The 26,829-nt window shown below is 40.2% G+C and overlaps 2 protein-coding genes across 5 annotated transcripts; both read right to left on the bottom strand.

Annotated features, from left to right (window-relative positions):
• Nucleotides 1-6,772: 6,772 nt before the first annotated feature.
• LOC120107321 (uncharacterized) lies at nucleotides 6,773-9,040 on the bottom strand. The gene is made up of 3 exons (XM_039120554.3): nucleotides 8,717-9,040; nucleotides 7,880-8,105; nucleotides 6,773-7,373 (listed from the first exon to the last, which is right to left on the bottom strand). Exons 1-3 carry the CDS (start codon nucleotides 8,939-8,941, stop codon nucleotides 6,958-6,960), a joined length of 867 nt encoding a protein of 288 aa, XP_038976482.2. The 5' UTR covers nucleotides 8,942-9,040; the 3' UTR covers nucleotides 6,773-6,957.
• Nucleotides 9,041-14,416: 5,376 nt separating this feature from the next.
• LOC120112296 (protein SPA1-RELATED 4-like) lies at nucleotides 14,417-26,446 on the bottom strand. Of its 4 annotated transcripts, XM_039131138.3 has the most exons (8): nucleotides 24,955-26,446; nucleotides 24,623-24,780; nucleotides 20,785-21,095; nucleotides 20,120-20,691; nucleotides 19,896-20,042; nucleotides 19,462-19,773; nucleotides 16,115-16,174; nucleotides 14,417-15,013 (listed from the first exon to the last, which is right to left on the bottom strand). In XM_039131138.3, exons 1-8 carry the CDS (start codon nucleotides 25,690-25,692, stop codon nucleotides 14,822-14,824), a joined length of 2,490 nt encoding a protein of 829 aa, XP_038987066.3. In that variant the 5' UTR covers nucleotides 25,693-26,446; the 3' UTR covers nucleotides 14,417-14,821. The 4 variants fall into 4 exon arrangements, 3 of the variants coding, with proteins under 3 accessions (XP_038987066.3, XP_038987065.3, XP_088561044.2); XR_005513768.3 differs by having other exon boundaries at nucleotides 19,873-20,042; nucleotides 20,120-21,095; XM_039131137.3 differs by having other exon boundaries at nucleotides 20,120-21,095.
• Between the last annotated feature and the right edge of the window lie 383 nt (nucleotides 26,447-26,829).

Here is a 26,829-nt window from a genome sequence, read left to right as displayed (position 1 = left end):
TATGATATATAAATTATTTTTTTAATATAAACCATTATAAGATATGACGTATATGCAAAAAAATGTAATTTATAAGGTTGTACATATAAAAACAAATAATTTATAAGAGTATACATGCAATTAGAAAATTTATGATATATAAATAGATATTTATAAGAGTATATATGCAAAATAAAGCAATTAATGAGGGTGTATATACAAATCGTAAATTTTTGAGATTATTCACATAATTTCAAATATTTAAAAAAGTATACATGCAACAAATTCTAGAGGAAAATAGAAGCTTTTTCTAATGGTGTGGTAAGTGGCCCAACCTCATGAAAAGTCCACGCCAATCTAACTTGTAATTTTGCTTGAAAGCGTTGCTCATCTTCATACCAAGAATAAGCAAACCTTAACCTTAGTTTGGTAGACATGATGTCATTATCAATTATTGACTTACAGCATTGAAGTTTGTCAGATAATCACTTTCAAGAATTTTTAGAGGCCGTTCGGAATAAACTATGAGGATTTTTGTGAACCATGATCATATATTTTTCACCCTGCAGTCTTTGATGTAATCACTAAGATACCTCCCCAACAAATCAGGTAGCACCTTCATGATTTCATATCATTTATTTGAGGGCAAGGTCATATATTTGATTTCTACAATCTTGTAGGGTGTACAGATTTTTTTTGATAATTTGAATGCTATACTTTGCATATTCTCCTAACCTGAACGTAGTTCTACCATAAAGTGCAGAAAAAAGTGTTCGAGATATTTGAGATATGATGAGTGATGGAGTGGCCTTTCAGACTAAATATATGTATCAAGAGGCCAATAGGGCAGCGGATTAGATGGCAGCATATGTGGCGTGTCACTCAGGAGTTAGGAGACACCTTGTGGGCCGAGAAGGGCGAATTGTATAGGGCACTGTGTGACTTAATTTTTGGGGTGTATTCATTCACGTAATATATGAAATACCCGTTTTTAGCCCCACCAAAAAAAAAACAAGAAGTAAATACATGAATCTTTAATGTCAACACCAAATGACATCCCACTTCAATGAAAACCATCCCTCAAAGTTTTCCTATATACTTCTAAGCTATGAGGCCCAAATCTGGTTCCAAGAGAGGACACTATATATCAAGAGAGGATTGGCGACATTGACGATGTGAAACGTCAACTTATGACAAGCAGGTCCCTGCGTAGGTACAGGGTTGCATCAAGGAACCACCTTCCTTCTGCAAATCCACTGTCAAATTATCCATAGGTTACTTTAAGATCTATATAAACAGATAAATGACGAAGTTCAAAGTGCTTAGAGATTTGTGCCATGGGCAATCAACGAATTCTTACAAAAAAAAAAAAAAAATGGTGAATCAGATATAACCCTCAAGCATCAAGTCTCTTGCAGCATGTCCATGAAGCTTTTTCTTGCTATTAAGCTTGGGCCTCAAAACATGCATATTATGTATTGATTAGCCATGTCTTGGTGATGTACGTGTACCCTAGAATTATGTTGCCGGATAGCTTAAGCTTTATTGACAATGGCCTAACTTGGATGACTTGACCACCTTCATTATAAAACAACATGTACCTAATTGAGAAGAAAAGAACCGAGCGATGACGCTCACATGTACCTTAAACACCTAATTACTGAGCTTGACACGTATTCGCCATTGATGGCCATTGGCAAGGCAAAAGTGAGCGTTTGAAAGCTTGACAGAGGGAGTATAATGGTAGGGGCCGTGCCATGCACGCCAAATGAGTGCTTCACACGCCAAAACTACGGGAAGGCCGCATAAGAGAAGTACCGAATCAACTAGCCATTGGCTTTTGCCTTTTGGTACGAGCATAATTATGTGGGCCATTCTTGGAGACGATTAAACCCATACCGTCAAACCCCCGAACGAAGTTTTCAAACACGCATCCAACTAAAATTTTGTTCGACGCCACATAAGGGGGATTAAAGGTATGAATGCGGATGTTGTGGTTGGAGGCCGCGCACTGGTTTGTGTGGTCTTCCACTATCTCCCACAAATATAAATCCAAGTCGTTCCAAGTCTTCTGCCCTGTCCGTACGCATTATGCTCGGCTCTGGTTCGGGTTGTATTAAAAAATAATCGATCTTCTTTTATGATGACCGTTGGATCACATTTTGCACTTATTTTAATGATCTCGAAGAGGCTGTTGTGCGATCCAATGGTTGATATTGCAGAAGAAGAAAAATTATTTCTTCGCACGAATGATACAATGCAACCTGCTTGGCTATGCACGTACTGTAAGGTAAGTATCATTTACCAAGTGATTTTTATTGGCTTACATCAAGCTCTAGAGCTGTTGCTGCTGAAAATGCCGCTATAGCATCTCAAAAAGAAAGAAAATGGATGAAGTGAACCGATCTCCTATTTATTTATAAGGTGTTTGACTAACTTATCTTTCACATCGAAGATGAAATTGTACAAAAAAAAAAAAAAGCCTTTTTAAAAATTATTATTTAGATTTTTTGATCTATCCAAAAAAAATTTTATGCGTAAGCGAAACCGACGGAAATTGCTCCTTTCAACTTTAATTTCTCCTGCTAAAGGGACTTTGTGCTCGGCCGTCACGTTGCAGGAAATATCTTTCTTGCTCAGGAAATCTTTTTGATGGAACTTGCTCAGGAAATCATGCAGTCTCTACGCAATCTTCCAGAACCAAACCCTTAATGACTGTAAAGGTCAATATGGAAAAAGCTTTTGATAGGATTAATTGGGATTTATGCTTGCTGTCCTTAATAACTTTCATTTCCATCCTAATTTTATTAAAGGGCTTAGGCATGTGTTTGTCATCCTTCTTTTGCTCTTCTCATCAATGGTTCACCCTTTTCTTGGTTTAAGCCTACGATGGGACTACGCCAAGAATGTCTGTTATCACTATTTTTATTCATTATGTGCTTTGACATGCTTTCAAGGTTGTTGCAGCTCTCCATTGAATATAAAGCTCGGGCCTATCAACCAGGCAGATGTGGCATTACCCTATCGCATATTTTTTTTTGTTGACGATTACTTGTTGTGGCTAAAGCTACAACTCGGGACACTTTATCGCGAAGCAATAATTGACTTTTATTGTGCTTTTTTTTTTTTTTTTGGTACTACGGTAGCTCATGTTAGCTTAATGTGAGTTCTACTTTCAGCATCAAGAGAAATAAGAGTACATAAAGAAAGAAGAGCAAGAATAGACGACAAATTCGTTTGTTTAAGTTTAGCCCTCTCACTCCATTCTCAACTAGACGACAAATTTGTTGACTTCTTCAAACTCCTCTAAAGAAAGGTGTATGGCTATATTTGGGCGTTCCAATTTCTGCTGCTGCACTTGGATCACCTGACTATGCATATTTGTTTGAAAAATTGGATAAGAGGATTGGCAGCCGGCAGTGAAAGACTCTCTTCTTTGCTCAACTTTGATCCAGTCGGTCCTTTCCTCGATTCCTATTTACTTTGTCCTCTGTAGACATTCCAATGGTAGTGTGCCGGCGCCTGGTGATGTAGGACATGCTGCTGAACCTGTTGCTGTTTTCGGAATTGCTGACTTGTCTACTTAACCGGAGGAACCAGCTGTTGAAACTCTGCTGGTGCGGGAGCGAAACAATGCAGCTGTGGGGAAAATAGGATTGATCTCATGTTCCCAAAGATGAATCCCACGGTTTACAAGTTTCTGAATGTTGGTTTAATCGAGTTCTAGTATGTTGAGAATTTCTGAATTGAGTCTATTTGGGAGTCTGAACTTGTTCTGAAATTCATGTCTGAGTTAAGTCAGATTAGGAGTCCGTTTTGATTAGAGCTTAGTTGATCATTGAGTCCTTTTTGTTAGGGATTTAGAATGAGTTCATGGCCCTATAAGAGGTGGGATGTACAGGGCCGCCGCTTGCTTCTTTTTGGCTCGGTTTTACTGTGAATGAAAATTCTGATGAAGCTCTATTTTTTGGATTCCGAAATTCTCCTGTTTTTATCTGTTGTGTGCTCCTGATTTTTGCAGTGGAACAGCAGGAGAAACTATCCTTCGCTTCCCTCATCACCTGGAAAGAGAGTTCCGTGCATTTCTTTGGGGGCACTCATCTGACAGCAAAGACTGTCATCTTTTATCTTGGGATCTCATTTTTTCTCCCTGGTCTAGCTATTCATTCTTTGCCTTCAAAACAACAAATTCTTTTAAGCAAATTCGCAGCTCATGTTGTGCTAAATCCGGACTCTTTGTGGGCTCAGATTTTGGTTGCAAAATACAAGTTTCACGGCACCTGGAGGAACTACCATCGGCCATCTAAATGCTCATCCATTTGGCATCGAATAATAGTAGTAGCTCAAGGCACTCAGCTGCAGTACAACTTTATTTCGAACCTCACAGATGGCACCTTAGTGTATTTTTTACAGGATCCATGGTACACTCTTCAGTCCCTCTTAACTCCTGGCCTACATTTATTAATATGGATACTCCTCTGCAGGGTAAGAAAGTGGCGGATTTCATCAATAATGCCCGCACCTGGAAGGAGGAGGAGTTAAGCTCTTATTTTCCCAGCTGATATATTGTCACGAATTCTGGCTATTCCGCTGGCCCAAGGTTCTTGGCCTGATCGATTTTCCTCTGCGACAGCCAGCCATTCCTTGTTCAGGTAATCTCTCTTCCTTCCGTTGGCTTTGAAGGCTGCCCATCCCAATGTCTGTTAAAACTCTTTTCCTGGAAATTGCTGTGGAAAAGACTACCCTGCAAGCAAATGTTGTATAGCCGAGGCATTATAAGGGATGATCGGTTTACTTTGTGACCTTTGCCCGGCTGAGGCAGAGGCTCATGTGCTCTTCCATTGTCCACTTGCTCGGCAATTTTGGAACTAGCTGGCCGGCCTTCTAAATAGCATTTACCCTTGCTCTTTGCTGGTATGGGATGCCATTATGTCTGATACCATGGTAGAGAGCAAATCCAACATCATTCTTGCTTATGCACTTGGTTTCGCTAAAGTGGCTGGCTGGTTCGCTCTTCAAAGATGACAGTTCTTTCTTTTTGTTTCTGTTTCGGCTTATACACAGTTAACAGATGGCTCTCTTCTTTGCTTTCTCATGAGTTTATTGGTTACAACTGACACCTGCAGTTCTGATCTGATAAGAAATTATGATTGTTATGGAAATCAAGAAATTATAGACTGTTTCAAGAGTCTATCTTGGTAAGACAGCTCTATAGTTATCTGTCAACTCATTCTTCTGGGCCTTCTCAAGTTTCTTTTGCATCGCATTTTAGGTACTGGGGTATTGCCTCTTCTTCTTCTAATCCTATCATCACTTTCTGTTGGATACCCCCTCGCCCTGGTGTTTTAAAAGTTTAACTTTGGTGGCTCTGTAATGGATGATAAGGCTGCAGTGGTCGGTTGATATCAGCAGCAGGCAAACTAGTTCCAAAAATCTCAGTATCTTATTCACACAGCCATACACACTTATAAAGCTTTGCAGGTGTGGGTTGAAGGAGATTCATCTACTGTTATCTCCTGGCTCAATTCACCTTATTCCAAAGTGCAGGTTAGCCCACTTTTGCAGGATATTTGGCAGTGGAAGTTTGTTGCTACAAATTTCCAAGCCTCCCATCTGTTTCGGCACCGCTCAGGCAATCAGTTCTCATGAGGTTTCGTACCAGGACCATCTCTCAGCCCCGGCAGGATTTCTCAACATTTTGTTGGCTGATACTTCCTCTGCTTCTCTCTTTGGGCCGTGGGTCTCCTCTGTATCAACAAAAAAGAAGAAGAAAAAGAAAGAGAGAATCACAATAAAATTCAGTTGGATATGGAACAAGAAAACAGCATCTCGGATTCACTTTTTTTCGCGGAAGGTGTAGGGAAAGTTGCCATGCAAAGACATTTGATTCAATAGCTGTGCAAAAAGTATCAGACTTGCTCTGGAGTCTAAGCAGGATACTGTCGAGAATAGCTTAATGGTCAATGCAGGGAATTGGGGTCTCCCTCAAATACCCATGCCATTCAAATTTAATAGGAGTAGGTCACTTCCTAATAAAACCAGGCCAAGTATTGTTCTAATCGAACCATTCATATAACCTCCTGCGCCGCTCATTAGCAATAGCATCTAAGGTTATTCCAACTCAAATGACTGAAGCAAGTGCAAATTGATCAAAGTTGGCTCCACACTGGATGAAGCGCTTTAACTCGGCCACTTTTATCATAGAACATCCTGCACATAACAAATTGCTTGCAGTAGCAGTATGAAATTGGCGAACTAGGAAGGTCGTATGAGTTAGTCCGAAATAAAGTCATAAGACTGTTTTGAGTCATCAAGATAGTAATATAACTCGATCGATATTAGTCGATACGATACTCAATAGGCAAGGGCCATTGCATAACACCCTCCCTCACTGAAACCAAGATTTAGTATCTCAGTTAAACCCCTTGAGATATGATATGGTCCATAGAAGCATGAGAAAAAAAAAATATTAACCCTACATTTTTACATTCGAAACAGCTACATCGGGCATGCATCTTATCTTACCCTAGCTACGCCGTCCTTCCTCGCTCATGATTCATTCCATGTGAACTTACTTCGGACTTTGCATAAAACTTGGGGTATTCTTGGATAAGATATCAACGTTGTTTCACCGGCTTCCTCAAAAAACAAAAAAAAAAAAAATGATATCAACGCTGTCGTTGACATGTACAATTCCCCCAAGAATGCCAAGCTTGGCCCAAGCTTGTCCAGATCGTTTGGACTAGGCCCATTGGGCTTGATGAAGCCTTAAAGTCAGCTGTCACCACTTGGCTTAATTTAACATGGATGCTTGCCTTGGTCATTACTCTTGGAATTGTACAACGTTGCTCTAGTGCTTGGTTTGGGCAACTCAAGAAGTCTGCCGACAGTTCTACTAATTTCCTTTTCTCAACCTATTTACAACTCTCAGGATAACAAGCATGCCGAAACTGTAAGCAGACGAGGCGACGAGAGAAGTCAAATGACTTCCACAGCAGTGCGGTGCAAGTCAAAGGTCAGCATGGAAGCTCTAAGCTTTGGTTGCCGGTCGGACGCCGCCGTTGGGAGGAACGGCGCCCCAGGGCCAGGGTCCATCCTCTCGGGTGTTCCGAGCCATTTAGACTGCATGTACTTGTGCTTCCTCCATGGCCCCAAGTGCATCTTGTTATCCTTCATGCACTTCTTCGCCGCCGAGCACATGATCTTGATCGCATTCTTTAGCTTCTCCGACTTGCCAACGAAGACCTCCGGAAGGCAGTTTACAAGCTGGTTGTATTCCTCGCTGGCTCTCGCCATCTCAAACTCCGCACGGAGGTTCAGCTCTATGACTACTCTAATTGGGTTCCTTCTGCCGTTCTTTGCCTCCATCACCACGTCTACGTAGCTGTGTTCCCCTGTGGACGTACAACCAATAATATGTCAAATACCGTCGCATCCGAAGTGCTACATATTCTGAATTGGCGAGACAACGTATCTGAAATGCACTAAGATAATAATATTCAAAGCTTGGACGCATACCCAAAAGCTCATTGCGAACTTATCAACTTTGTGCTTGTGATACTTTGATCACTATACACCCACTTAACTTTGTTACTTTGTATCGTGTAGTCATGGGGAAATGATACATGCGATGCTATATCGTCATAACATAATCTCCGAGACAGGTACGCATTCCAAATACCTAGCTAATGGAATATTTGCGAATTGCTCTCCGAGTAAGTCACTTTTTTGTGGAAACCTGGGTCTAATCCAACCCTGGCTAGTTAAAAATCTCCCTAACCTGTTTGTAAAGATTGTAACTTTGTCACTTTCTATCATGTGGTGGGGTAGCACAAACTTGATGTGAATGATCTGGACTTGTCATGATGATCCGAAAGAAGAGGAGAATATTCCCAATTACCTGAAGGGATATCCAGGGACCGACTCCACTTGGACTTGCAAAGGGCGCTGTTATATCCTGCTTCCCGGAGCCTTTCGGTGATGTGCCTTAGTGCACAATTCCGGCATCCCTTGGCCATTCGATTCGGGCAGATGCAGGCAAGTCCCATGGATTGCATCTTCTTCACGGCATCCTCTGTAGCCATCCGTACCTTGGCTTCCGCCAAGCTATCCCGAGACAAGGCCTCCTATTGCAATCCATTAGTACAACTATATCTAATTAGATCAGTATCCAAATCCAAAGATAATAAATAAAAGAAGAGAAAACAGAACAGCCCATAGCTTTTACATATGAAGGCTATAACAGTTAGCCTCTGTCTGTCAATTCCTGGCACCTTCCCTCTTTCTCTCTCTCTCTGTGTTGATATCTTGGTTGAGAAAATAAAATGACACGAAAGACTTGACCAAAAAATTGATAAATATGCAATAAAATTCTCTCTATAAATTATAGCAAGCAATCTCACCAACTCTAAATTGTTTTTGTTATAGCAATTATATGCTTAAATTCGGTAGATGTCTACATATATATTTATATATCCTCAAAAGATATCATGCATCTACATAAAAACACATTTAAGCAAACAAACAGCTGCATCGCTCTTGCATGAGAGGAGCTTTTTTGTTCACAATCTCAAAGGTTTTTTTGTCGAATCTATAAATAATTTATCGATCATTTCTTTCAAATAATTGATAATATTTTTATAAAAATCTAATATACAGATATACACACGGACATATACATATATATAAATTTTCTCTGCAAAATTTAAAGCGAAGAGGCATGGATCATCGAACTTACTTGGAGGAGCTGGTGTTGGGTCTTCCAGAAAGCCTTGTTTTCTCGAGCATTACTTTCCGAGCCATCTCCGCCATCCTCTTCATCGCTGCATTCACCATCACCCTCGAATGGGTCGCGGCCCAGTTCATTTCCTCCCCCTTCTTCAAAGAACCCCAACACCATTGCAGAAAGGCTCACTCCACCGTGTATCCACTCCCTCTCTCTCATGGCCACCTTTTCCTCCATTAACGCCCTTCTCCTGAAAAAGCTCTATAATAATAATATCTATATAACACCCACCCTCTCCTTCTCGGATCAAGTCCGACTCCGGGGCCGAGATGGATGAGTTTTTATACGAGGCGATAAGGAGGAACGGGGGCCCGAGGGACAACGTGGACGAACGGGCCGCCGCGAACATGCGGGTGACAGCTCAGGAGCCACGCGGCGGCGAAGAATTGCGTAGAAAAATACCCGGACTCGGTAGGGAATCGAGTCCGATAGTAGTTCGGATGAGGGTCTACGACAGCGCGGATCCACGTCGGTTACCGCGTCCGCTTCTCAATTATTAGCCATGGGCCCCACTCTCTATCATCACCCAGTTTTGTCGGACTCATCTCCTCACTCGCAGATATGCCTACGAGTCGCCAACTCCGTTCCCTGCATTGCTGGCATTTGACGTGGCAAGCGGACACACACTCTCGTGGAAGAAGAAATCATTGCGTGCATGGCCACGTTGGTGCACGCTAGGCGCGGCTGTGCAGGGAAACGTTTTGGTACCAAACTTGTGCCCTGTAGAATTATTGGAAATTATTTAAAGGATATTAAGGTGTTCTATGGAGATTTTTCTCTTTCTTCTTTTTTTTTTTTTTTTTTTTTTTGGCGGTGGTGGTCGTCATCTCCATCTTAGCGGTCAGGTCACTCGACGGTGAGACGAACCGAGGTCGTCCAAATCGATAGGTTGGCCATAGGAAGGAAGGCTGGATGGGACTTATAATATAGCCTTTTTAACTTTCTTTAATATTGAATACTATCTTGACCTTTTTGCCGCTGGATTAAACGGGCTCAGGCTATGGGTAGCTTGGGCGACGGAGCCACAATAACTAAGTTGGACCAGCACTGCCGAGGCAAGGAGCTGCTTCATTTTTGTTTCCGGAGGAGTACTTGATCTAGGGAGAGTTACTTGATTTGAAGATGTCAAACAGATTATGTGAATTTTTCTATGGAGCAAAGTTTTGAATTGAAAAATGATAAGTTGATCAGGTTCTAAGAACAAGATGCTACACGAGAAACAATCTAGGCTTTATTTTTGATATTTTAAAGATATAAGATTTTGCGTCACCAACTCTTTCAAAAATTATCTGAGCAAATTAAATGCCTAGATAAACAATTTTCAAGGCTCCATCATCAAACCTCCATGATGGATGCTACGACCAGATGACTGGAGTATAACCATGAGAATTTGTCTGCTTAGTATGCTTTGAGTTCAATAACATGATTGCTTGGTTGTCTCAAGAGTCTTCAAGTATTCAGTGTTTCTCAAATTTGGACGCTCAATACACCTCATCATAAGACAAGCTTTAGAATTCATGGTTCGCCAGCTTAGGATAGTAAAACTGGGACGCAGGACCAACGTTAGAAATCAACCTTTATCTGGAAGACCAAAAACAGTGGGCTGGCTTTTTTGATAGATGGAGATGATAAACCTACACCAAACAAATATGCATGGAAGGCGGGTGCTGATAGCATCCACCTTAAAAAAAAAAAAAAAAAAAAACAAATCGGATATGATGATTGAGTGGATCCGAGGATAACATTTCTGTGACGACGGGCACCTACTTCTTGAGACTTGTTCAAGAGCGTGATTTCTTTTGAGCTTCACATGGAAGCGAATAATATAGTGGAGGATCACACGACTGATGTAGATAAAGGCTGCATAAAAAAAACAAAAACAAATATGCATGGGATTAAAAATAAAAATCAATTAATATAAAAGCTGGAGATGGTGGTTCAAATCCTGAATGTTCGAAAAGTGGGCCTAGTTCGAACGGTGTACACCGTACACCGTGTCATCTTTATCCAAAGACATGGCCTGATGAGCTGGGCCCCCACCATGTCGGCTTGTAATCATATCTCTGCCTGTGAGGAAAATGGACCGCATTTGTTTTGGTGGGTCAGGGTCACCCGCCCACAGGAAGCCCACAGGAAGAGATAGGCACATCCAAGGAGTTGAATTTATCCGTTTGATCAGGATCAGACGGTAGGAAGAGCAGCAGAGAAAGCGATTCTTTTGTCGCTCTCTCTCGCCCATTAATTAGCCCACAGGTTTGGTGTCAGGTTTTGGCCCTTCGCGGAGGTACGTAGGCCAAGGTTCGGGTGGGTGGAACCGTCGAGAAGGGGCGTCTGAGCTCGTGAACAATTCCGCGGCGCCTGCACCCTGTTTTTTTCAGGGGGCCCACCGCACCACCCAGAGAGCAGCGCGGATTAGCTTAGCGATCTGTGTCTTATTTCGGTGTGGAAACCAGCCGATATACGCCTGGACTCAAGTGGAAGCTGAGTTACGGGCAGCTTGGGAGGGTGTGTCCTATGCGAGACGGGTGCTTGGCGCTAGGCGGGTGCACCTCGAGGGAGATTCCTCTATTGTGATCGACTGGATTCAAGGTGCGGACAGATATGGAGATGGACATCCTCTCATCAGGGAGACCCGCAGGTTGGCCCTAGAGATGGACGACTTCGAGGCAGTACATGTGTTCTGGGAGGCGAACAGTGTGGCAGACTGGGTCGCCTCTTACGTTGCACGTCACTCAGGGGACTTTTGTTGGACTTCCACGGCAGGGCTCCCGCCCCCATTGTATTTTTTGCTTTCTTCTGATATGGCAAGGTGTACTCACGTTAGAGTAATATGAAGTTGCCGTTTCCACCAAAAAAAAAAAAAAAAAAAAGGGCTTGTTTGGTCCGCAAAAAATTTTTTTTTCTAAAAATATAATTTTTAAAATTTAGGTTTTAAAAAAAATACCTGAAAAAATATTTTTGACATATTTGGTTGATCATAGAAAAATGACATATTTCCAGAATGCTTATTTTGATTGACCATCTACTTTTCTGAGAAAGTTATGTGTAATTCTTATTATACTCTTAATAAAAATTAGGTCTTTAATGCCTTTTTAATGTTGAAGGGCCTTTTTAGAAAAAAAATAAAAATAGAGTGATTTCTGGCTCATAGAAAAGTAACTTTCCCATATTTCTTATGGGAAAGACTTTCTCATGAAATATGTGAATCATATTTCTATGGAAATATAACTTTTTTGTCTCTCTCCTTTAAAAACTCCAACCAAACAAGAGGCATTTCATTACTTTTCCGTTGACCATACTTTCCCTCCTTCTTTTTCCGCGAACCAAACAAGCCCCTAATGTAGACACCCAAACTTCATTCGATTAAAGTATGCTCTTTATATTTTATATTATAATAATTTTAATAGTTATGATATCAAAATATTTTTTCTACTTATTGAGTTTATTTTTGTTTCAAGTGAGCAACCTAATTTCGAGTAAAATATTATGCGAATCTAAACATGGTGACGGGGGAGAGCCGAAGATTACATTCAATAATCTGACAAAGTCCAAGCACAAAATTTCGAGTACTCGAGTGATATAACTTAAGCAAGTGTTGCAAAAATGGACCGCAGCTTATTGGGTCCACCATTAATGGTTTAACATGAGAAATCATCCAACATTTTGGTGAAATGATTGATGAAACTCCCACTTGTTCTCCTCATATATATATATATATATATATATATATATATATATATATATATATATATATATATATATAAGGCTTTTAGACATATGTTTTGTGACACAGGAGTTAAATGCCAATATTGTATTTATTTTCCAATTTAAGAATCGTAATCTTAATAATAAAGTTTACAAGTTAAATTTATTTATTTATTTTTAATTACTGGCAGACAGGATAGTGGTGATCAAGTAAACCTTTCCAAGTTGCCGATCCACTTTACTTATGAAATCCCGATAATTCAAGTTGCTCATCTACTTGTGTTCATTACAATAAAGATAATCAAAGAACTCATATTCTAAACACTGGATAAGGATGTTGTTAGACCACCACATTTGAATTCTTCCAACTACATCAACGATTCAGCTACAAAGTCTTCTACAAAGTTTCCTGCACAGTTTTTCTTTACGTTGTAACAATAGCAACGTTATATAATATTGTATATATTAGATGACAAGTTGTAATCTCTACCTTCGTTGAAGACAATTTATGTAGCTCTATATATTCAAATGAACAGCTCTCGATTTGGTGAGTTGGCCAAACCAATTTTCCCATATCATTTTTCTTATAGATGTATGAGACGTTTTCAGCGCCGGGGTGGCATCCACTTCATGCATAGGTTTGCAACTTCTTGTTAAATTATCTTTATGTCATTTTAACATATAATGAGGCGACCTACAAACATATTTGATAATCTCCTTGTAAAGATCCTATTAAGTAATGTGCATGCTTATCCAATTGTTTTTAATGAATTAGGATTGAATTTGAAAAGAAATACGATCAATTAAAAACACATACATACAAACAAAAGATCGGGCAATTTGACCATATTTTATGATGATACTTAATCTACTTTGCCATTAATATATTTTCTTAGAAAAGTTTTTAAAAGATAAATAATAATTTTGATATTATGAGATCACATGCATTCATTCTTGCTGATTTTTTTTTTTTATTTTTTATCCATTGAGGATTAGGTAATAGACTACATAACAGAAAACCCACCACCAAGCATGCTCAACCCATCAAAGTCCGGTTAAGGAAAGAACTCAAACTTCTAGCATAAAGATCAAAGAAAAAATTACCAACTTGATAAACTATAACCATCTTTTGCCTACTTTCACAAACACATTATTGAGATGTAAGTTGAACAGAATGTTAAGGCTCGTTTGGATCGTAGGAAGCAGATTCCTAGAAAGAGAATGCCTAGAAAAATACTTTTGGCATATTTGGTTAACCATGGAAAAGTGATAGATTTTCAAAGTGTTTATGTTTGGTTGGCCATCTACTTTTCTAGGAAAGTTATGCATAATTCCTATTATACCCTTAATAAAAAATAGATCTTTAATGCCTCTTTAATGTTTAAGGATCTTTTTGAAAAAAAATAAAAATGAAGTAATTCCCGCCTCATGAAAAAGACTTTCCCATGAAATGTGTAAATCATATTCCTATGGAAATATAACTTTCCCGTCTCTCTCCTTTGAAAACTCCAACCAAACAAAAGACATCTTATTACTTTCCCGTTAACCACCCCCCCACCCCCCCCCCTCTTTTCCAGCGAACCAAACGAGCTCTTAAAGACATCCAGCAAGAAGGCCGGAATCGCATAACTTCCGACCGATCATAGATACAGCAGATGAGATATTCCCAACTTTGTTCTCTAACAACTTAAATCTTTGGGGTATAGATAAGTGCGAAACTTTGGTCGAAAAAGGATAACTTCTTTCATTCCCCAAAAGCAAACGAATTATGGCTATGTGCCATGTGATTCCCAAGCAGATGCCGTTCCTAATCAACTCGGGATCAAAAGTTTGCGAATATGCCAAAGATGGCATCAAGCACTACACTGTACAAGGTTTACTAAAGAAAAGGATATAGAGGCAGATGTACTTCACAGTCCAAGCTCCGCGACCACAGCTTTCCATGTCTTGCAGCAGGAAACCAGGCTTAGTTTAATTGATTAATTAACATAAACCCCATTCACCACCGATGGCAGTCGAATGGAAAGGTCATGCAAAGAAAAACAATGTAGTTTGGAGTAAAAAGGCCCCATTTGATGGACTAATGGTATATACCCCAAACCAGACCAATGATTTACACATATCATTTCCCTCCGTCTCTCTCTTTTTTTTCCTTAGCTTTATATGTTACATCTGCTATCAGCTTCCCCTATAATATCATTAAGGAACCACCAAATTGAAGAACTTCACAACAGATATCCATGCTTTTGAATTACTGATTACTTCTGCTGACCTGTGAACTTTCAGAGGATAAACATCATTGTGCTGACACAAGCATTTCCCCTGATATGCGATCCACTTGTAATTTTGGAGTCATACCATCTCCAAGAGTCTGATGTTCCCACTAGAATTTGCAGCAAGCAAGGTGGAAGAAGATTGACCACGCCAGCAGACGCACGAAATGAACTGCGATGCGTCATCAACCTCCTGGCCTGATATGGGGTCTGTCATACTGAATTTGTACGACAAGACTGGCATAGGAAAGGCTTTGTGATAGACAAAAACCTGATCGAAAACAGTAGAAAAGATGATCGATACAGGAAGGAAACACAAAGGAATGGGCACTGGGCAGTTAACTGTGAGAATCTGAGAATGTATATTTGATATCCAAAATGGTGCTCATATTTTCAGAAAAGTGTATAGACATAATTTCTCAATGTCAAAGCTACCAAATTCCTTAGTTATCGGAGCAGAAGCAGAGTGCAGACATACCCGAATAACACGCAAATTCAATGCGATAGCATAAGAAAATCATGAAATATGTCCCTTTCATATGGCAGAAATAAGGAATCTTCCAGCCAGGTTGTCTTTGAATGTTCTGTCTTCATAACTAGACTAAACTGTTTGTTTCCTAAAATGCCTTTGACAAATGGCAAAAAAACAAAACACCATTTCATCGTTTTGAAGCATGTTCAGACCTACAGGGAACCTTCTGTTACTGCCTTCAAGTTGTACTTGTATGACATTACTTGTGTATTCGTTAGCGATCATGCTGTTTCTTGAAATTTATTGGAAAAATAACTGAATTCAATTTTGCTTGGCTTGCCTGGTCATTCATGACAAGCAACATGGGCAATAAAGTCGCATCCATGCACGAAGGCCGTAAGATTGTACCACAGAAATTGGCAATTTTAAATCAAATGGCAACAACTTGAAACTGGTCAAGCAGAGAGAGAGAGAGAGAGAGAAAGAGAGGGACAAAAAAAGGGAAAAGAGATTGTAAGAAACATATGTTTGTTGATCACTGAGCCATTCAAGTAGCTTTTCTGCATTCATTCATATTTTTCTGCAAATTGTACATCACTTCTGGGGAAACACATATATTTCCCTCACTGTTGTTTTATTAGTTCTTACAACTCAAAATTGTCACTTCTCCCAGAATAGTTTTCTAGTCATTTTTTTATGATTTTCATCTCATTCAATCCAGTGATGAGCATATGTGTGAGCATAAAGCAGCCTACTGTCTTAATTGTTAAAGTCATATCTTATTCATCACATACTATAAAGGATCACTAACCTAAATATTGCACTGAATAGATTTTATTTAGAAATAATTTGACCATCCACTCGCACTAGGTAAATAGAGTGGAAACATAAAATGCATACCTCATTGGTTTCCGAGCCCGTAGCAATGTATCCATCAAATATAGATAGGCCAACAAAATTCTGGAACAGTAGAAAAAGAATCAAACGAATCAAAGAAAGAAAACAAATGTATTGCAAGAAGAATGCTTTAAAGACTGACAAAATAATTATATATTATTAAAAAGGGTGTTTTGCATACCACACTCGACATTTTGCCAATATTGGGTGTTAAACCTCCCCTTATCCCTATATGCAAATTGATCCAAAAAAGCTATACTTACTTGCAATATGCACCTTGAAATACAGTTCCATCAACAGACCCCAAAAAAGCCATTAATCTTTGCGTTAGTGGAGACTGTTGAGGGTTGAGACACCAAAATACTCTCCAAATTACTTTGGAGGGGAGTCTATCTAGGGTTCTTCTTCACATTAGCGGGTTCGGTTGTTAGCTCTCTCTTTGCTTCAAGGTGTTAGGGCTTCTTCCCCTCTTTCCCTCTACTTTTCTTCTCCCTTCTTTCCTTCTTGCTAGCATTTAGGTGGACAGAGAGAGGCCTCCTTTTGTTGCCGCTGCAACCGCCATATGGGAACTTTGATTACCCTAGGCTTGTAGATCAATTTGAGATAAGGGAAATGGGAAAATTGAAGTGTATTCATGTAAAGGAGCTACCTTTAGCTTTCATTCTGCTGCATTTGATGGATGATGAAAAGGCGAGGTCGGCACTAATCTAGTGGGGGAGTAAGGGAAGGTTAAGGCCATGAGCTGGGAGGCGCCACCCAATCTCTAGGATTTGGACCTAAGAAGCAGCTCTCAGCACTACTCCTCAACGATGGGGTCTATCTTTCAGCTGTCGATGCATACCATGGCAGTGATAGCGGTGTCATCAAGACCCGGTGAAGGAATTGGCAACTAGCATCGTTCATGCAATACCCCTCACCCGCAACACACACACACACACACAAACACCACTATGCCACCCAGGGAGTAACATAAATGCATGCCCTCTCCACCTCCACTCAAGCTTTAGCACTCAGCAACATCTGGATGGAATGGTCACCACCTTTGGGTTGATCTAAAGGGCATGGTCGGGTTTGGAGACACAGACCTGGGCAGCGAAGGCAGTGGGGTCACTAGGTAAGGAGAGATGGTCCTGGAGTTGGAAGTCATCCATGAGATCCCCATCGCTATAGAACAGCAACACCACTACCGGCTTGCTAAGGCTCACGAGCTCGTCTGGGCTCTAGATATCGTGCCTATGCCATTAATATTATTCACACCACTACTACTTGAGGAAATCAGAGGCAGAGCCCACAAGCTCTGATGGTGATGCCCACAAGTTGAGAGGAGTTTTGTCGGTCGAGGAGGTGAGAGAAGAAGGGGTGGGGGGGGGGGGGGGTGGAAGTTGAGTGGAGCCAGGTGAACCCTAAATACTAAACTAGGGGAACGGGAAACCCGTTCTCTAATTGAGTGAACCCTAAAATTTTTTTGAGTTTAACTGTTCGTGGTGGAGCTTGGTTGAGAATAACCAAAGGTAAAATCATCATTTACCATCTTTGGTTAACTAGGGTCCATGGTCCATAGAGGAGATGGCATGCTAACACTAAGAGTTTCCTGCAAATAAATATAGCTTTATCTGGGACAATTTGCAAATAGGGAAAAGGTTTAATACACAGCATTGGCAGAATCTTGGTACAATATGCCAAAAAACTCTACTAGAAAAATAAATAGGTACTACTTGCATATCAAAAGGTTTGACTTGAAAAAAGATGCGTGCAAGTAGTTCCACCAGGAAAAAAATACTATTGCGCACAAATCAAACAAATATCAGAAAATGCTGTGCATTCAATTTGGTGGTATTGAGACAAAAATGTCTTTCATTATATAGGATTTTGTACAGTCCAGGTGAAAAGAATGTTAAAAAAAAATGGTAAAGCAAGCAAAGCATGGTGAGTCAAAACTTCATGTATCAAACAAAGAAGCTAAACTAAAGCAAACTAAGTAAAACTTAAAAACAAGAAGAATAACTTCAAATTTTAACAATATAGTAGCAGTTGTTAGTTATGATTTTTTTTCCAATTTTTTTAACAGATGAGTTAGTAGCAGGAACATTAGCATAGGCCACAATCTAATTATATCAAAGGATATCAATATTAGTGACAGGGAAAAATGTTTAGACTGAAAAAGTAGCAATAGATTATCAAACAAAAACTTGAGAACTGGGGCGCTGCATGAATGTTCCCACTCACTTGAACTCAACCAACTATAGACACTTGTAAAAGTACACAACCCATTAGTTCTAGAAGGTGTCATTTAGAATAGAAACAATTTTTAGATTTTGTTTTGAGGGTTTGGCAGTCAATGGGGAAAACAACTTTGGAAGGATATCCGGTGGGGGGGAGAGAGGGGGATGGTGGCACTAGCAGTTGAATATTCAGATATAATTACTATTTCCTGGATGAGAATGCGGCAGTGGTTGATTGTTTCTTTGCATTCAAAATTGGAGTTATAATGATTGTTATATTAGAAAGGCCAGTATAATAATTTTGGCACTTTGTTTCTGCTATATACATTATATAATAACTTAATAACAGTCGTTAAACATGTGAACAATTGCTGCAACAACATAAGAGCAATTAAATCCCAATGTACTATTACCATTGTCAATAATTATCACAATAATCTTCTGTTAGATAAATTGTGTTATATTAATTATACTAACAATAAATAATAAACGTACATGATACTGTAGTAGGACTAATATGAGTTGTTATCTGTTGCTATAGCAGCTACTAACATACATTACAGCTGATCAATATTTTAATTGAAATTTTCTTTCAATATATTTTGGCATCAATTTTGTTTTATAACAACCATTATAATAGTGCATGATAGTTCTAGGCCACAACAGTTACATGCAAATGACGGTATCATTGACATCCTTTGATGGAGTTGTAATGCCACAAATGCAAGTGATGTTGCAAATCTGCATGCCTGCAATGCTAGTAGAGGATGAACATCTTGAAGATGCCATACAAGATGAGAAATGTTGCTCCATCTCATGCTAGGAGTCTTGAAATGATCGAAAACAACCAACGAAGATCAACTTACGCTGGTAACATTATGAAGAAACAAGATTTTGAAAATCCAAGGGCTCCTAATATAAATATGCTAAAATTTACTGTTAATGGGATAAAGGAGAGCATATCATTATATCAATGTTTACAGAGAGAAGATAATAAATTGTAGATAACCAAGTGATATTTTCAACGATCCTAGGATCCATGAAAATAAAACGTATTCATTGCATATAGCAAAACAGAGAGCTATGATATATCTAATTAAAGATCCAATCTTTAACAGGTCAGCATACCTTTACATTTATATGCCCTGTGAAGGTCTGAAGAGGGTTGTCCAGTATCCTCGATGTACTTGTAGACAAGTCCCAGAGCTTCAATGAGTTGTCAGTGGATGCAGATACAATATTTGATGCATGTAAATACTTCACATAGCTCACAGTCTTTGTGTGACCAACTAATGTATAAAATGGCATTCTCGTGTTGCGAAGATCATAGCAATAGATATTATGATCTGCTGAACCAATTGCTAGTGAGCATGCAGAATCAGGTTGGAACTGAACAGAGCACACATTTGCCTTTGTTCTGATGGTACCAATGCTTCCAACCTGCAATAACAATCATATGATTGAAATAACTTAGGTATGAGGTTACCATGATAATGTCAATTTGATGACCGTGATGCAAATAGTTAAAAGCTGACATACACCAAGTGCAAGAATAGAATTGCCTGATTGATATTCCACAGCTTCACTGCACCATCATCGCTTCCACTAGCCAACTTTGTTGGATCCACAAGTGAAAAGTCCACAGACCATACGCGCTTCTCATGCTCCCTCATTTCTCCAAACACTTGGCCTCTTGTAACATCCCAAACCTAACAAGACTTGGAGTTAGCATTATATAAAAGTCAATGAAAGACTAAGAGAATTTTAAACATAACGGACATCCTACCTGCACTATACCTTCAAAGTCACTTGAAGCTATCTGGTTCTTGATATAATTGTTCCAGCAAATACAACTAAGTTTTGACCTACTCACCATTTCAACTACAGGATAATGAATATCACGATCTTGATTTAGAATCATATCATATTCAAAGATTTTAATCTTCTTATTTACACCAGCAGCTGCAAAAAATTCTTTATCCCGATCAAAACCCAAGGAGCATACTAGATTTGAACAGCTTAAAATATCTCCTTGCTTTACTTCAGCCTTAACTTTCAATTTGCTGAACGACAGATACTTGCATAACCCCTCAAGAAATGGATTTATCCATTTGTTATTTCTTCCACCACTATGGCCCTCTTTAGAAGCAAAATCACCAACTGAACTTCCTTCAGTCCTAACAACTGATCCTCTTCCACTACTAGTAAGTGGATTAATTATGGGCTTGCTTGATGGCATCACCACCCTGCATCTTGTTGAGAAATAAGCTGCTTCCAATTTTTTGAAGTTCTTCATCAATCGAGAACTTTTTGACAGAAAATCTTCCTGAATCTGAGGGTGTATCTCTGATCTGGGAGCTGCATCAAGCATATTATTATGCTCCTTGTCATTTGAATTCTGAATTCCTGGTCTGAAGCGTTTTCTGGAACCAGAGCAGGATGAATACTCACCTATTGCAGGATAATGCAAAGGTTGGTCCACTTTATTTATAGCAGAATGCTCCTCTTTCTCTGGCTCTGCATAGGAGCCTCCTTTCTGCTTGAGAATTGACTGCTGGTTTAGAACCTCTTCTATGTCAGCAGAGAGAAAACAGATTGTATCATGCAATCTATCAGCAGCTTCCTGTTTTCTTTGCTGCAACTGCAAAAGAAATTCCAGGAGCAATTCTTGAACTTCTATCTCCTCTCTTAACTTAATTGCTGCTTCACGCTCTTCCAAACTATGTTTTGGTTGATTTAGAAACTCACTTTTTAATACCTCACTGCGATATAGCACACAAAACGAGTCATCCTTTAATCACTCTCATGGCCACTGAAGATTTTAAGAAGTGTGCACGATAGCTGTTCGCTCCATTCTTTAAACGAATAAATATAAAAAATTAAAAAAAAATCAGGCCTAAAGAAGCACTAATTAGCTAGAGATCTGACAGAGGATGTTCATCAAGCATGCATAAATAATGTAAAGTACACTTCTACCGAACCATATATTCCCCAAAAAACTGGAAGCGCTATTCCAAATATCAACCTTCAACCAAATTCAGTCACAATGGGCCGGAAGAAACAAGGGCATGGAAGCCAATTGCATGTCTGGTGGTGGAAGGGTTTATTAATTTATTCTTTAATAAAATTGTTGACCTGCAACATACTTAAAGTTCTGGTTTCAAAATAAAGGTGAATTTTCCCGCAAATGTTTCAGCTCTGCAATGAATTAAATCAACAGAGAAACTTGTCACAACACAATGGAAAGTCCATGACATGTATGTCCCAAGCTATGCATCATTTGTTTCTTGACTTGCAGCTGACAAAAGATGTAGCAGAAAGCAAGCGTGCAACTTAAAACATGCTGTGCCTGTTGCATCTGATGGAACGATGAAAATAAAGAGAAAAGTGCTATAACAATATGCATTGTCAATTATAAAATATTACTGGCGCCATAATAAACTAAATGAACTATAACAAGGAGCATATAGTATTGTCCCAATTGATATGAAGTTTGACTAATTACTATGTATTCTTGACTGGTAAAGGAGGTTGAGCAAAAAGTCTTGAAACTCAAGAGTGGCAAGGAATAGAAATGTGTTAGCCACCCTAAATGTACAACTGTAACACGGTATCCTAGCCTTTAAAATAGACACGTGCACATGCACTAGAAGGGCCCTGAGATGAAAAACAGTCACTGATTTATCAAGAACAAGCTCTGACAGCAAGATTACAGAATCACTAAGGAACGAAACATGACAGTTTAAAAAATAAATTAAAAAAAAAAGCAGTGCTTCTCTCTTCACCAAATCTTCTTTGAGATTTAGCTCACTTTTCTATTTTGTCTAAGGCAATGGAAATTGGAAATCAATATCCATACAACCATACAATTGGGCCATAGAAAAGCAATATTTAATTTATATTTGATGCCTTAATACACTAATAAGGTGTGCCATGTTTGAAAAAAAATCAGCAATCATATGTAATAAATCAGAAGCTCCTCTTGCCTTTGAAAACACAAGAACAAATATTCATGTTTAAAATCCCTGGTCATCATAGCAGGGGCATGTGAAAGCTCCTGCTATGATCATTAACCATTATTGTACTCAGCAATAGAATAACCATCAAGCACCAAACCTATAAAAACGATCAACCAAATTTATTCTCAATGAATGCAATTATTATGAAGTCTAACAAGCTGATCCTTACATAATTTCCGTTAATGATTATTCAAATCTTGGAAATGCAATGAATGAGACTGCAGATTGGCTAGCTATCATGGAAAACTATCTTGATGATATCTGCCGGGCAGTTCAACAATTGCCAGTTAGAAATTTCAGAGTCTTCTTCTCTTAACATTAGCAACAACCATAGACAGTCAATAAAATTGAGCTTTTTGATCAGGGTATTGTCACATTTGCATGCAATACTCGAATATTCAAGTTTGACCAGTAAGCATTGTCACTAGCACTTAAGCACTCAACAGTAAGGTCGTACTGGCCCAAATCGGATGATACAGAGCATACTGTACCATACTGGTTCAATACCGGTATCCGGTATGGGTGGTATACTGATACTCTGTACGCCAAAAAAAATTGTGTATCATACCGTATCGACACTGTGCTAGTGTGGTATCGGTACGGGATCCGGTACCGAGACGGTGAATCTTGCTCAACAGATTTTATAAACCCAGTACATCATAATGGCTCATGGTTAAAAATGATCATCAAATGATTAATTAACAAGATTGTGCCAGCATATAAGTCCTTGCAAATGTGTAAAATAGCACCACTTTGTATGATTGAATTTGTCACTGCTATATGCTACAGAATGCCTCTCTTGGTTAATAAGCATGCTATAAGACACATTACATGAATCATTTCTGCCAAGTCTAGTATCCTTCAAAACAACAAACCAAAATTATTTCTTAATAGTTTCTAACATTACTATAATAACCAAACAAAAAAGCTCGCTTCCATGCATTCTGTGACTTCCAAAAGGTATAAAAATAGAAAAGACAGAAGGTGATGAAGTCTAAAGTAAAATTTTGGTCAGAATGAAAAGGCAAAAGGCAAAAGAAAGAAATACAGAACGTAAAGGCAAAAATTTATGATATTGGAAATATAGATCTTCAAAGAAAAGAAGAAATATTGAAAATATAGAAAATTCCATGCTCTACCATACTGCCCCGTACCGTACTGACAAAAAAAGGGTATCAAACACACCTTCAAGTAGATACAAGCCCCGTACCGCTCCATACTGAGGCGTACCAACATGTACCGAGATAGACATTGAGAAAAATAGTTAGAGAGTTATTTCGGCACAGAGGTATATTGTACCATACCATACTGAATCGTATCAAACCGATAAAGTACCGATACGGTATCCGGTATCAAAATTGCGGATCTTGAAAAATTCTAATGTTATATGCTAGGGTAGAGAATTTCTTTATCGATACAAGCTGGCCGAATTTGAAGCGTTCTTTGATCCAATGGAGCAAGAACAAATACAGTTCAGGAAGTACAGCGATCAATAGTATGTGAGTGCAAAGTGAAAGAAGGTACATGTTCAAGGAAAGATACCACACAAGAAAGAGAGAAAATTTCATAGGCTTTTCACATCAATGAAGATGGCCCTACACATTACTGTAATCCAAAAAGCATCATTTTTCCAGGACCCTCAAGTTTCGTATTTTTCAAGAAGCTAGAATGATGCCTAGATGGAAGAAATTGTTTAGGAGGGTTGTGGGATATTAAACCAAACTTATTGAAGTATTGATTAAAGTCTTAATGCATCAGTGAAGTCAGTACTAGTAGAGTGTTCATCGATGTGCCTTTTGGTGTTTCCAAGTAGTGTCATTTAGAGTTCCATGGATCTATTTAAAGTGTTTCTTAGATATTGTAATGCATACATGTAGGCAAGCAAGAATGAATGATGAAATGAAAAAAATTAGTGTGTGTTATTCTCCATCTATCCTCTCTCATTTTCCAACTCCATATCTTAATAGAGTGATATTGGAGACCTCTATGCTTCCACTACCCCAACACAAATGAACACAAAAATTCTGGCCATTCATTTTCCATGCTTTGATGTCAAAGGCATAAAAGCATGCTTTATTCTAAGTAAAAGATGAATTGCATGAATAATTCTAATACAAAAAAAATGAGATTCATTTCCATTTCAAAGGAGCAAATGTCATCACCTGCTCCAAGATGTCATAAACTATTTATCTTGCAAAAAAGGAACACCTGCTGAAGTGTAAGAAAAATGAAATTTGAAACACAACCAAGCTTGGAGGTGTTTAACTGACCTCATCTTTGGTCGGCTTTCCGGCTGAGGGTGCAACAACCACAAGCAAAAAGAAGCTTCCTTTGGCCACTTGAGCAGCAGCTGAGGGGGAAGAACACGATGTCTCAAGTTGGACATGGTCCTAAGCTTGTCATCCAGTGAGTCGAACGTGCAAAACAGCTGATCAAAAGAAAATTAACAAATAATTAAACAACCAACTCACCTTGCAGGCTATCAAACCGAGAACAGCAGCAAGCAGAAGGCAAAACAAGCACTAAAAATAATAATAATAATAAGAAGAAGAAGAAGAATAAGAACAATAATAATAAAGACACACTAAGATTGGATCTTGACCTCAAATAGAATAACACCCAATCGGTAGATATCCGACGCGAATGTACTTGAACCGCCACTGGCTTCCTCCGGGCTTGTATACCAATGCAACTCCATGCGCAGTATCTGCTTCAAAGGAAATGCCTTTTTCTCCTCCCCCAAGACCTCCACCTCATCCACATACGCCGAGCCTGAGGGCAGACAGATGGCGTCCGACGGTCCCTCAGAGGCGGCGGCCTCGGGAGTCCCCTCTTGCTCTAAAGGCCGGTGTCGGCCACGAGGCCTATCGTCTGCGCCGCTGCCATCCTCGCAGGAATCGGAGCCGGAGGTGGAGCAGGAGGCAGACTCGATAAAGGAGACACGGTTGAAGGGCGATAGAACGAAGCAGGAGGGGCGGACGTTGCTGACGACGACGCCCTGCGAGTGGGCGAGGCTCACGGCCTCGACGATCTGCCGGAAGACATGGAGGCTCTCAAGGAGGTCCACCGGCCGGCCCCGACGGTCCAGCCACTCCCTCAGGCTCACCTCCACGCCCTCTTCCTCCTCCTCCTCCGCCGCCGCCGCGCCGGCCGGCCGAAAGCTCCCGTCCTCGGTGCAGGACAGCAGGCGGCCCAGCTCCTCCTCCTCCTCCTCCCTCGACTTGTCTCTCGGGCCAGCCGCCGGGCCCAAGCTGCCACTCGAGACGACGCAGGCGGCGGTATTGGGGGCCCTGGAAGTGGAGGACCTTTCCCAGCCCGACGCCTCCTCCGACCCCTCCATGCCCCCTATCCCATCCCCCCGAAACCCAGCCCACACGGCTCCAGAATGAAGAACCCAACCACCAAGATCGAACCTTTATTCTTCCACCACCAAAAACCTCTCCTCATTACCCCAAAATACCATCTTTCTCACAGAAAACCACTCGCCCAAAGCAACCCACCAGAAAGAAAGCTTCCACTTCACACCCAAAAACAAAAGTTACGACAACTACTCACCGATCAAGAAGAGACCACCGAAAGAGAGGAGAGAGAAACAAGAGGAGCGGTTGAGATGGGAGAAGGATAAGGATCTGCTGCTCCAACCTGGGAACGGAACCACACAATCCCAGCTTTAATTGCTCCCGTTTTCGACTTTTCCGCCCTCAATGCAGCTCCGCCTCACAAAATTCGCATTCCATATTTTGCACCCCGCACTAATACACGCGGCCCTTCTCTGTCCCTTGGTGCACGGTACGCGACTACTGGGAACACAGCCGGCCTGAGAAAACACCAAATACCACTACGGCAACCAGTTGCTTGACTCAAAGCTCTCACCTTTCTTTCCTACTTGGACCCAAGAAGCCATACTTCGCCACTAGAAAGCATGAAAAATGGCTATTTTCCTCAACCTGGAAAGGAGGTGAGGCCATTTGTAGCGACGTTGGTCATGACGCGAGAGAGGGCATTATTCTATGGTCTTTGTTTCGGAGCAGCAAGGGCCTAGGCTTTGCTTCGTTATCGTCGCCACCTCTCGCTCCTCTCTCGCGCGCGCTGTCGCTTTATAACAGAGGGCGTACGTGGCGGAAGGATATCCACTCAAGAGGAGCTCGGGGGCTTGGAGGACTTGTGGACCAGGTTTCCCGAAGGGGAATCCGTGGGGCAGAGCCGGACGCTTTGGGGCAGGTGACCATTTATTTTTACTTCTCTCGGGGGGAGAGAGAGAGAGAGAGAGAGAGCGGTGTTATACCAGAAGAGGAAACTGGGGGGGTTCCATGAGAGGCAACTTGGAGGAAAAGGAGTATTTTTTGTCTTCTTTTTCTACTCCTTGGTTAAAGGGAGATTGGAAGTAGCCGTTTCTGCCGGAAAATGAAAGAATTTTATGGTGAAGAACCTTTGGAATTTGGAGACGCTGGCCTCGATGTCGTCTGGAGTTACATGA

The sequence above is a fragment of the Phoenix dactylifera genome, chromosome 9, assembly GCF_051530095.1.
Source record: "Phoenix dactylifera cultivar Ajwa chromosome 9, Ajwa_hap1_PhDact_Kaust_v1.1, whole genome shotgun sequence".
Taxonomy (NCBI): Eukaryota; Viridiplantae; Streptophyta; class Magnoliopsida; order Arecales; family Arecaceae; genus Phoenix; species Phoenix dactylifera.
Note: the sequence above shows the minus strand (reverse complement) of the source record. Positions and strands in the feature narration are given on the sequence as shown.

What these genes read in the sequence shown, in the direction of transcription:
- LOC120112296 (XM_039131137.3), bottom strand. Translation starts at nt 25,692, where the DNA reads ATGGAGGGGTCGGAGGAGGCGTCGGGCTGGGAAAGGTCCTCCACTTCC. An exon ending in GAAAGCCGACCAAAGATGAG is followed by an intron (nt 21,096 to 24,622) that starts GTCAGTTAAACA and finishes GCTATATCGCAG; the next exon opens with TGAGGTATTAAAAAGTGAGT. An exon ending in ACTTTGAAGGTATAGTGCAG is followed by an intron (nt 20,043 to 20,119) that starts GTAGGATGTCCG and finishes AAGTCTTGTTAG; the next exon opens with GTTTGGGATGTTACAAGAGG.
- LOC120107321 (XM_039120554.3), bottom strand. Translation starts at nt 8,941, where the DNA reads ATGGAGGAAAAGGTGGCCATGAGAGAGAGGGAGTGGATACACGGTGGA. An exon ending in CCCAACACCAGCTCCTCCAA is followed by an intron (nt 8,106 to 8,716) that starts GTAAGTTCGATG and finishes GGATTGCAATAG; the next exon opens with GAGGCCTTGTCTCGGGATAG. An exon ending in GTCCCTGGATATCCCTTCAG is followed by an intron (nt 7,374 to 7,879) that starts GTAATTGGGAAT and finishes GTACGTCCACAG; the next exon opens with GGGAACACAGCTACGTAGAC.